The sequence below is a fragment of the Littorina saxatilis genome, linkage group LG12 (genome assembly GCF_037325665.1).
Source record: "Littorina saxatilis isolate snail1 linkage group LG12, US_GU_Lsax_2.0, whole genome shotgun sequence".
Taxonomy (NCBI): domain Eukaryota; kingdom Metazoa; phylum Mollusca; class Gastropoda; order Littorinimorpha; family Littorinidae; genus Littorina; species Littorina saxatilis.
In genome coordinates this window covers 540,333-552,832 of record NC_090256.1, presented here as the reverse complement: position 1 = coordinate 552,832, position 12,500 = coordinate 540,333, and the positions used below count along the sequence as shown (strand labels likewise).

General features: G+C 43.4%; 1 protein-coding gene across 2 annotated transcripts in view; it reads left to right on the top strand.

Moving 5' to 3' along the window:
- Positions 1-4,722, top strand: part of LOC138981009 (SH3 domain-binding protein 2-like) — a 53,227-nt gene extending 48,505 nt beyond the window's left edge. For both annotated transcript variants that reach the window (XM_070353796.1, XM_070353795.1), the window contains one exon: positions 1-4,722. This exon is cut by the window's left edge. In XM_070353796.1, coding sequence (XP_070209897.1) covers positions 1-10 — 10 coding nt within the window. In that variant the 3' untranslated portion in view covers positions 11-4,722.
- The last annotated feature ends 7,778 nt before the right edge of the window (positions 4,723-12,500 follow it).

Here is a 12,500-nt window from a genome sequence, read left to right as displayed (position 1 = left end):
CAGTTCTTAATGCACGTGACCGTCGTCAAGACACTGTGCACTAAGAATAGACCTGTTGTAGCTGTCCCACATGCTGACAACTTATACGGACAACAAACATTGTGGACACAAAATAGACCTGTGGTAGTGTCCCCACATGCTGGCAACTTTACAGACAACAAACATTGTGGACACAAAATAGACCTGTGGTAGTGTCCCCACATACTGGCAACTTATACAGACAACAAACATTGTGGACACAAAATAGACTTGTAGCTGCCCGTGAGAGACTGGCAACTTATACCGGCAACAATTTCCTATTGCACATGATCCCCGTGAAGACATTGCAGACACAGAATCCTGACGTGAAGACATTGCAGACACAGAATAGACCTGTTATAGCCGCCCCTGACGTGAAGACATTGCAGACACAGAATAGACCTGTTATAGCCGCCCCTGAGACTTGCAACGTATACAGGCAACACACTCCTGCGGTTTGATTCGATTTCAAGGGGCGGTCAGCTAGTTTGAACCAAGGATTCCTGCATGGATCCAAGGGTTGGGAAATCCACAGTTGCCTGTAATCCTTGTTGTGTGTCGATCTTCATGGGATCTCCACTGGATCCATGGATGTACTGCCGTTGAGGGAGAAGTGTATATTACAGATGCTGCACAATTGTGATACGGAGTGGGACATTGTAGACTGAAAATCAACGACGCACGGCGCTGTGAACTTCCTTAATTACATACGATACCGATACACATGCACAGCCTGGCGGAGACCTTATAATATTCCGCTGCTGATATGACTCAGTCACCGAGACATACAGAGGTGACACAACTTTTTGTAATGCTATTATAATGACATCTTCTTGAACTTTGTTTCGCTTTTTGGCACCAGAGATTTCAGTTTGGAACTGATGAGAGAGGGCACCAGAGATTTCAGTTTGGAACTGATGAGAGAGGGCACCAGAGATTTCAGTTTGGAACTGATGAGAGAGGGCCAAGAGAGGGCCAAGAGAGGGCCAAGAAAGGGCCAAGAGAGGGCCAAGAGAGGGCCAAGAAAGGGCCAAGAGAGGGCCAAGAAAGGACGTCTTGGTGTGTTCAATGGGTGTCGTGTGTCATTAACTTAAAAGTAACTTAGTCAGTAGTAGGTATATGGACTTACTGCTCAGAATGAGCGACTGAGTAGGCTGTGCAGTACGATCTGCGTTGGACAGTATGCATTGTATTCATATATCTACGTTTAATAGTAATATAGACCAGTTCCTTTTGGCTTTACTCCGTGCCTGTGATTTGACACCTATTCTATCCAACTCTTACTCAAATTGTCAATGATAGCCTGTTATCTGGTGTTTTTCCATCATTGTTCAAAACTGCACTTGTCAAACCACTTCTCAAAAAACCTAGTCTTGATGTCAATATTTTGAAGAATTATCGTCCTGTATCTAATTTATCATTCTTGTCCAAAGTTTTTGAAAAGGTAGTTTTGAAGCAGCTGTTGTCATATTTGAACACCCATGATTTGATCTCGCATTCTCAGTCCGCTTATCGCCCTTCTCACTGTACTGAAACAGCCCTACTTAAAGTAATCAGTGACATTCTGTCTGCTCTGGATGATGGTGATGTGTCAGTGCTTACCCTACTTGACCTTTCTGCAGCGTTCGACACGATTGACCATGTCACGCTTCTCCATAGACTTCAGACTCTGTACGGCATCTCCGGTCCACCGCTGGCATGGCTTGAGTCCTATCTCATTGGCAGGACTCAGGCTGTGCTTGTCGATGGCCAGATGTCTGCTCCAGCCCCACTTTCTTTCGGCGTTCCTCAAGGTTCAGTACTCGGTCCCATCCTTTTCATCATGTACACTAAGCCCCTCTCCACACTGATTCGAAACCATTCTGTTTTAAATCAGTCTTTTGCTGATGACACCCAGCTGTATAAACCCAGTCCCCCTGCAGAGACACATTCCGCCATCCAGACCATTCAGACATGCATCACTGATGTTAAATCTTGGATGGTCGATAGCAAACTTAAGCTGAATGATGATAAGACTGAAGTCTTTCTGTGCAAAAAGAAGAACACGACATTTCCCTCTCCCCAACCTGTTTCTGTTCAAATAGGCAACACCGACATTCTTTTCTCACCATCAGCTAGAAACCTTGGATTCACCCTTTCATCTGACATGACCCTCAACAAACATATATCTTTAGTCTGTAGAGCAGCTTATTTTGAGCTTCGTAAGATCAGCACCATTCGCCACACACTCTCCTCTCAAACAACTAACACTCTTGTCTGTGCCTTTGTTCTTTCTAAACTTGACTACTGCAACTCTCTTCTCTCTGGCTGTCCTCTGTACCTCCTGCATAAACTACAACAAGAAAAATGTTCATTCAAAATGAACAGGCGTCCATGTTATTTTGACAAAATGAATATTTTTGTTAAAGAAGCTGGCAAGCACACCCTTTCGAATATAGCGGAAGTAGTCGACGAAAATACAGTTTAACGACCTCTCTGCTTAGAGCAATTTGGGTCAAAGATATCAGAGCCGAAGCTCTACGATGTGTGCCTGGGTGAAGATGAGCAACAACAAAAAACAAAAAAACAAAACAAAAAAAACAAAAAAAAACCTTTTACTTTCCGCAATGGAAATGCTGGAAGAACAGGATTTAAAATCAATTCCTTGCAGGGGATACACGATTGTAGAGATTTATTCTTTCATTCCGAGGCAGAAATGCTTTTGTATTCAAGAAACGTGGAACGTTGCTATTCCGGAAGGGAATTGATTTGATTTGTTGGTACTTTAGAATAAAATTGTGAAAGTGGCATCCGACTGATCATGGCAAAGGAGTGAGTGTCAGACCAAGGAGGGTCGTGGTGGAGAAGCCGAGGCACCCTCTACGTACTTGTGGATTCGGCGGCTAGTCAACTGGCGAAAAGCAAACCCGGTCCTCCCTAGGACCTATACTGGCCGGTTAAAAACATATGTACAGGGCTGCGACTTTATGTCGGTTTATTCATCAACGCCTTTATGGCACCCTCTGTCTACAGAGGCATGGGAAGGGGGTCAGGTGAGGAGGCCAGAGATGTGTCTCTGTAACCCCCTCTGGGGTGGGGGTGAGAAAAAGAGGATAGGCTATTTACACTGTCATACACAGTCGTTCGCATACTCTCGCACAGCTACAAAGGCCACCCTCCTCCTCCCAAAAGAGACGGACGTCTCAGATATGGTAGGCAAAGGCTGGCTGTCTAATCTAATATATACACCTAAGGTGACACATGGAGTATATGAATGTAACGTGGCATTAACTATAAGCCTAGCGCACGGGACACACGCGACCTCGGCCCCGCCGGCGGAAACACGGCAGGTGGGCGAGTGCAGCGAAGGAAATGATTTGTTCATAATAAAAATAATAGTAATAACAATAATAATAATAATAGTAAATTTCGAAGTAGTTTCGACCCTAAATGCTTAAGTACTTAGGCCTTAAACTTAAGTACGGGTTGATAGAATATTTTAATATAAGTGCAGTTTATTTTCAAAGTTTGGAGTCGTAGATCATTCTTTTTGGATGCAATGTGACTAGCATGTATCAGTGAAATTTGTTGTTTAATTCTGCAAGCAAATGTGTGTGCTGTTATTGCATTATTTTCAAAAAACGCACAGAAAAAAACACTATTTTCGACGACTCACTGCGGAGCAGAGCGTGCAATATACGCTCTGCTGCAGAGTTATCCCACGTGCGGTTAGATAGACGCTCATACATGTAAGTACAGTTTATTTTCTAGGTTTGGTATCGTAGATAATTTTTTTCGAATGCAATGTGAAAAACAGGTATTGATACAGTTTGTTGTATAATTTTGCAAGTGAATATTTGTTTATTGGCTGCATGTTTGACAAAAACGTTGTAAAATAAACACTTTTTCGTTGCTTTTATTGTTTGCTTTGATTGCAGCCAAACGACTTGCTCTACGGGGCTGAAAATAAAGTGGAAGACACTTTGAGATATAAGGAATTGGATAGGCCATCATACGAGAAGGTGTAGAAATCTGCTTGCTGGCAGCTTTAAGTGTTACAGCGACATCAGAAAGCTCTAAAAGCTTTGGGTTTTTTTTAAATGCATGATTTTCATAGTTTGTCACTTTAGACAATTTTTGTAATAATTAATTTGATCGGAAAAAAATAGTGTAATATACAAATAAGAAAATTTTTGAATCACATTTTTGCTATCCTTGATGAGAAGCGAGTTGAAATGTGCCTAAATAAAGTCACACCTTAACATTTTTTAGTTTTTGCCTACTAAGGCATTTGCAACATGAAATTTCAGTATTTTTTAAGTTTTTACCCCCCAAAATGACATGTTTTAACAATTTGAAGTTTTTGTCTAAACATGAAGTGACATTCTAAGATCTGAAAGCTTTTTTTTTATTTTTAATGCAACGTCATGAATAATATTTTCAATTTTTTGCATTAAAGAAGCTGGCAAGCACACCCTTTCGAATATAGCGGAAGTAGATTCGACCCTAAATGCTTAAGTACTTAGGCCTTAAACTGAAGTACGTGTTGACAGAATATTTTAATATAAGTGCAGTTTATATTTCAAAGTTTGGAGTCGTAGATCATTCTTTTTGGATGCAAAATGACTAACATGTATCAGTGAAATTTGTTGTTTAATTCTGCAAGCAAATGTGTGTGCTGTTATTGTTCAGGATAGCCTTGCATTAAACAATGGAACCCAAAGATGTGTTGAACTTGAAAGTATCACTTTATTTGTTCAGGATGGAACCACATGGTAACAGTCAAAAACATGGCGAACATCGACTGCCCCGGATGTGGCTGTTCGATCAAGAGTTACTTCCCTTGATGTTAGTCGCGAGTAGGCCTACATGATTATGTACACTAATCATGTCATTTCCAAACATCTCCCTTTCTTTTGAGTTCAAAAGTAATTTGAGAACTGTTCTGGTACTAGTGACTTTGATTTCAAGTTCCTGGATTTTGTTGTTGTTGTTTTTGACCTTTTAGTCAATATTAATAATAACTGAAAAACTCAAATCATTTTTTTTTTTCATTAACTCTAAATCTCAGTCACTCTTCATTCATGCCATTATACATCAAACAAAGAAATGACATATTGCATACTGTCTTTCACACATTTAGTTACCTTACTAAATAATGTTTCTTGGACAATGGAAATTCAGCGTCTCAAGTAACCCAAATGAACTGAAATAAACGTTAATACTGTTCCTTGAAATGCTGTCTTTCCATAATTTCAATTTCAAATATCAATATTGCTATTTCTCACTATCATGACCCAAATCAATACAAATGAAGATGTTTAACTTTTTCAACTTAGTTTGCATTAATACGGTCATAATATTGTGCACACAACAAATTTCTGGCTCACGGCAATAAAACAAAACACAGAATGGGTTGCATCAGCAACGCTCTGCAGGGCACCACCACCTCTACACTACAGAGCAAAATCGGGCACCTCAGAAGCTGCTAAGCTTATTTCTTCTTAACAACATCTTGACGATAGCGAATGGGCACTTTGGCAATGAAGCCTCTGGATGCACGAGTTCCATGTCTTGTTGGGCTCCTGCTAGCCTCTGTGCTCTGGTGAGTGGATGTGATGTCCTCAGAATCTGCTGGTTCAATGTCCTGGGAATTATCAGGTGACGTGACGACCTTAGGACATGCTGACGTGACATTCTGGGGATCATGTGATGCTTGACCTTGCTCGACAGGTAAGGGTGCAAAGGTTACCTGCCTTGGAGTCTGCATGTGTTGAAGGTGTTGTCGGTTGCGACGGAACACACCACCTGGCGTGTTCACCAAATATGTCCGGTTCCTGGCGTCTGCTGCGACGACTGTACCGTCAGCTTTCCACGGTGTTTCACCTGGACTGGAGCCAAGTAGGACTGTGTCTCCGGGTTGTAGCGGTGATAAGGCTGTAGCACCTTTACGCCTGTTGTAGTTCTGCCTGTAGTTTTCCTTTGTCCCTGCGTCTTTCTTCCGGATGTAGTTGTCATCTGGAGACTGCGGTGATAGATTCTTTGGGAGTGTAGGAATCTTTGTTCTCAACGACCTTCCCATCAAGGCGACTGCCGGGCTCACACCTGTACTGGAGTGAGGTGTGTTACGATAGTTAAGCAAAGCTAGATCAGGGTCTGCCTGCTTCAGTATTTTCTTTGCAATCTTCACTCCTGCCTCAGCCTCGCCATTTGCCTGCGGGAACCCTGGACTGCTTGTGCGATGTTCAAAGTCATACTCCTCTGCGAAGTCTTTGAACTGCCGACATTGGAACTGAGGGCCATTGTCAGAAACGATAACCTCTGGGATGCCATGTGTTGCAAAGATCAGACGAAACTTGTTGATGACTGCGGTGGATGTGGTAGAGTGTAACTGACGAACTTCCAGCCATCTGGAATAATAATCAGTCACCACCAGAAAATCCCTACCCTGGCGCGAACACAGGTCTGCCCCTAGTTGCTGCCATGGGCGTTGCGGCAACTCTGTAGGACGAAGTGGCTCATGTTTCTGGGCTGGTCGTTCTTCTCTGCACACACTGCAGGAATTGACAAGTTCTTTCAACTGTGTGCCCAGTCCTGGCCACCACACTGTAGCCTGTGCATTTTGCCTGCATTTGTTCAGTCCTTGGTGAGTCTCATGAAGCTTCTGAAGAACGTTCTTCCTCTCTTTGGATGGGACAACGATTCGATCATTATAGACTAACAGACCATCAACTAGTGAGAGCTCTCCCTGCACTAGCTGGTATGGCCTGAACTGCTCATTGACTGTAGACGGCCAACCATTCAGTGTGTAGCTGATCACTTTCTGGAGTTCTGGGTCATGCACTGTGGCTGCACGTAGAGCGTCCATACGTCTTGAAGTCACTGGCTTGCTTGTCATGACGGAGTCCACGTACGCTGTGACCTCGTCACTCAGTTCTTCATCCTCAGATGAGTGGGGAACAGGTTTCCTTGAGAGTGCGTCTGCTATGACCAATTCTTTCCCTGGAACATGACGGACCGCAAAGTTGAATCTCATGAGACGAAGTAGAAGTCTCTGACAACGAATGGGTGTATTGTCGATATCTTTCGACGACATGAGTGGTACCAACGGCTTGTGGTCTGTCAAGAGTTCGAACCTGTCCAGACCGATGAGATACTGTGAGAATTTCTCACAAGCGAAGACTGACGCCAGACACTCTTTCTCAATCTGACTGTATCTGCGTTCCGCTTCTGTCAGCGTTCTTGAGGCATACGCAATGGGTACGAGATTATCGTCGATCCACTGCATCAGTGCAGCTCCCAGGCCGTAGCTACTACTGTCTGCACTCACCACCGTCTTCTTGTCTGGACTGTAAAATCCAAGAGCTGGTGATTGTGAAATCTGCCGTTTCACTGCCTCAAATGCTTGCTGTTGTGCTGGTCCCCAGCACCACGCCGTTTCCTTCTGAAGTAGATTGGTGATTGGCTTGAGTGTTGATGCCATGTGCGGTACAAACTTTGTCAAATAGTTCAGCATTCCACACAGTGTTCTCAGTTCTGTGACGTTGGTAGGTGGAGGCATGTCCCTAATGGCCTTCACCTTGTCATGATCTGGGCTGACGCCGGCCTCACTGATCCGATGCCCAAAATATTTTACTTCCTTCTGTCTCAAGTGGCATTTTGACTTGTTGAGTTTCAGCCCCGACTTCTCGATTCGCTCCAGCACCGCATCGAGACGACGGTCATGCTCTTCCATGGTGCGGCCATACACAATAGTGTCGTCCATGATGGTTTCGCACCCTTCCAGTCCCTGGAGTGTTTCTTTCATTTTGTGCTGGAAAACTTCTGGGCCTAGAGAAATTCCCATAGGAACCCTCTGGAAACAGAAACGCCCGAATGGAGTCATGAATGTGGTGAGCTTCTGGCTGTCTTCTGCCAATGGAACTTGGAAAAATCCAGACGCTGCATCCAGAGTGGAGAATACGGTAGACTCGGCCATTTTGGGCGCAATGTCTCCAAGGTTTGGAATCAGACAATGCGGACGCTTGACGGCTTTGTTCAGTCTTTTATAGTCCACACAAATTCTGATGCTGCCGTTCCGTTTCACCACCGGCACCATGGGTGCACACCAGTCGCTGGGTTCAACAACTTCTCGAATTATTCCAGCTGACTGCATTCGTTCTAACTCCGCCTTCACATTCTTCTGAATGGGGAATGGTACTCTGCGAGCTGTAGTCACGCAATAAGGCTCTGCATCTTCCCTCAGCCTGATAGGGACTGGATCAGTGTGTAGTAGTCCTGTAGTGCCAAACACACTTCTGTGTACTTCTTCGACTCGTGTCACTAGCCCCATCTTTGCTGCGACTGATCGACTCAGTAGGTTGTTGCCTACCCTACTGGCTACTACAACGACCTTGAACTTGTAATGGTTCTCTTTGTAGTTGGTCTGTGCGTAGAATTCTCCTCGCACGGTCAGTCTACCTCCTGGTGACGTCAACACAGCAGCAGACTTTTTCAGCTTTGGCTGCTTTTTCAGTTTCTTGAAAGCTTGTTCAGACATAATAGAAATGTCAGCGCCTGTATCGATTTTAAATCGAACATCAGTGTCCTTGATGCAAAGTGTGATCATCCACGGTTCACTTTTCTCAGTGACGACTGCGTCAAGCAAAAACTCTCCTTGCTGCTCACCGTTCTCTTCTTCTTCACAGTCTGTCACTACTTCATGCACACCCGTGCGACACATTCTTTCAAAGTGGTTCTTTTTGCTGCACTTCCTACAAATCTGACCTTGTGCTGGACATTTCTCTTTGCTCTGATGCTTGTAGCCACATTTTCCACACTGACCTGATTTATTCTCTTCTCTTCCTCCTCTTTGTGGGGGACGAAAACTTGAGCCACCACGCCTGGATCTAGGCTGCTGTCCATGACCTCTGTTGTAACCTCTGCCTCTTGAGCTATGAGAGTGTGACATCGAGTGTCTGAACTGTGCTTCGTCAGTGGTACCTGTGGACTCATTATCCTGTTTAGACTGGTTCTTGATCTGCTCATACTGTCTAGACATTTTCAGTGCTTTGTCTAGTGTCAAATCCTGCTGTAACTGCAGTTTTTCTCTCAAGTGAGTATCAAGGAGACCGACTACTAATCTGTCCCTAATTTGGTCTTCCTCATCCTGGTAGTTGCAGTGCTTTGCTAACTCTCTGAGTGCTCTGTAAAACTCTTCTACTGTTTCACCATGTCGCTGTCTTCTCTGTTGTAGCTGTGACCTTTCGTAGATGACATTTTTCTTCACCACAAAGTAGCTGTCCAGCTTCTGAACCAGAGTATCAAAATCTGTGTCTTCCTCGTCGACTTCATCGCCGTCTTGATTCCGTGTCTTGCCAAAATGTAGCGACCGGAAAACCTTTTCTGCATCGGGACCCATTACGTACAACAGTGTGTCGCGCTGGACATCCCCTGCTTCATCTTTCAACTTTGATGCATTTCTAAAACGCTTGAATTCACTTATCCAGAGAGGCCACTCTTCTGCTTGGAAGGAGAAACGCTTGGGTGGATCTAGGCGCATCATGTTGAAATTTCAGTCAAGAAAGAACACTTACTTGCCGATGTCGATGTTATGGTGACACTTTGCACTCAAAAGTTACCCAGTTCTGCATGAAAGTTCAGTTTCACTTCTGACACCATGTTCAGGATAGCCTTGCATTAAACAATGGAACCCAAAGATGTGTTGAACTTGAAAGTATCACTTTATTTGTTCAGGATGGAACCACATGGTAACAGTCAAAAACATGGCGAACATCGACTGCCCCGGATGTGGCTGTTCGATCAAGAGTTACTTCCCTTGATGTTAGTCGCGAGTAGGCCTACATGATTATGTACACTAATCATGTCATTTCCAAACAGTTATTGCATTATTTGCAAAAAACAAACAGAAAAAACACTATTTTTGACGACTCACTGCAGTTATCCCAGGTGCGGTTAGATAGACGCGCATACGTACATGTAAGTACAGTTTATTTTCTAGGTTTGGTATCGTAGATAATTTTTTTGGAATGCAATGTGACAAACATGTATTGATACAGTTTGTTGTATAATTTTGCAAGTGAATATGTGTTTATTGGCTGCATGTTTCACTAAAACGCAGTAAAATAAAAACTTTTTCGTTGCTTTTGTTGTTTCCTTTGATTGCAGCCAAATGACTTGCTCTAGGGGGCTGAAAATTAAGTGGAAGACACTTTGAGATATAAGGAATCGGATAGGCCATGACACGAGACAAATGAAAGCCTTGGTCACTGACAACATTAGCAGGCAAGTAAGCGGGGTTAGTGTGTCCATTAATCATGTCGAAAAAATATTCTATTTCAACAGCATGTCCAACAACAGTTGTTGGCAAATGTTCGTGACCGATGTAACCATCAATGCCGTACTGAGTCGAAATCTGTGCGTACAAGGATGTCCCTTCAAACAGCACGCTGTCTAAATCCGTCGACTGAATCTGATGAAATAGTCTAGTGGCTGCTCCGCCTGGCGTCTGGCATTATGGGGTTAGTGCTAGGACTGGTCGGTCCGGTGTCAGAATAATGTGACTGGGTGAGACATGAAGCCTGTGCTGCGACTTCTGTCTTGTGTGTGGCGCACGTTATATGTCAAAGCAGCACCGCCCTGATATGGCCCTTCGTGGTCGGCTGGGCGTTAAGCAAACAAACAAACAAACAGAGCCCGCATTGACTACAAACTGTCCACCCTCTGCTTTAACTTCTTTTCTGGCTCGTCTCCTGCTTACTTCTCTGAACTCCTCACCGTCTATTCTCCAGCAAGACAACTCCGTGCCTCTTCTGACTGTCGCATCCTTACCATTCCACACACCAAAACCAAAACATACGGACAACGCACTTTTACTTTCTGCGCACCCACACAATGGAATTCTCTCCCCTTTCACATCCGCCACTCTCAGTCACCCCAAGCATTCAAACGAGCAGTTAAAACACACCTCTTCAAGAAATACAACCCCTCATTTTGTTTTTCTCAGTCCATCAGTAGGCTACATGTAGTGTATTTGTTGTTTTAGTGATAATGTGATAATGTTTATAAACATCAAGGGCTGTTTTCAGAATTGTTGATAACATGTTCTGTTTGATTAAGGGTATTCAGCTGGTATTTCCTTGTTTTCACTACCTATTTTATTCATGTTTTTATTACTTAGTTAGTGGAAGATTTTTTTGTAATGTATGTTTGATGGTGTATGCTTTTAATTAAGCGTTGTTGACTATGAATGTAGATGTAAATGCTTGTATGACTGTGTTTTAATTTTAAATGTGTCAAGCGCAAAGAGCATAATTGTAAAGTTATGATGTTGCGCTATATAAATGCTCATTTATTATTATTATTATTATTATTATTTAAGTTATTGAGACATCCCAGTGCACTAAGGGATTTATAGAGCAAATCGAGAAAATTCATTATTGAACGAAGCGCATAGCGCTGAGTTCAATAATTATTTTCGAGATTTGCTCTATAAATCCCTTAGTGCACTGGGATTGTTTCAATAACGATATTGTCAGTACCGCCATAGAAAAAAGAAGATTCCAAGCGCACATTTTGCAACGCGCATTTGAATAGGCATAACTGTGTGGTCAGGTCACTGTCGTGTACAGTAAAGATCTACTTTTGTGTGGGGTGTCTCAAGTGTGTCGTGCTTTCGTCACACGCATTTTAATTTCTGTTGGTAAATTCCAGTGTAGCGTTAATCTGAACAGTGATGATCTTTCAGAGAGACCTCATTTGAACTCGGAGAAAGGGCTGTGCTCTTCATTATTTGCGATTCGAAACCTCCAGTCGAGCTTCGACGGATTGACTGTGCGGAGTGACTCCCCTTGAATTGACTCGAAGCCGCGGGACTCGACGGTTCGCACATTTTCAAAACAAATGTGGCATATTTTCGTGTTGTATCTTCATTCATCGGGGAGTCTGATACTAAATATGAACGGTAAGAATGCTCTGAACCCTACACGTATTATATCCCCATCGTTTTTTCGTTCACATTTGCCCAACATGTTAATTTGCTGAGCGGGGTTTATGTCGTCTGCTAGGGCAATCAAACCACTGCATGCAGTCTGCACTGACTGAGTCTGCACGCACGAGGCACGCTGGCAATAAGTCTTATAATGGTAAGAACGTTCTGAACCCTACACGTTTTCGATTACGATTGTTCTTGCCTTGAAATAATAATTCGGAAACCATTCATTTACTGAACTGATGCAGTCGTATTTCAGTGTAGTCAGTGCGGCTACGTATGACAGAGTCGATCGAGTCAGTCTTCCAAACTGGTCACTAGCTGGTACGTTATCGGAATAACACTTGTGTTTTCTGCTAGCGGGTGGGAATTTTATATTAACTCATCATTTGGTAATGTGGATGATAAGCTACATGCCACTAACACGATGAGAAGAATCTATGCAAGTCGGCGAGAATTAGATGAAACCCAGCGGCTTCTATTTTTAGATCAGTGGCAGCCGCACTGTGGCACA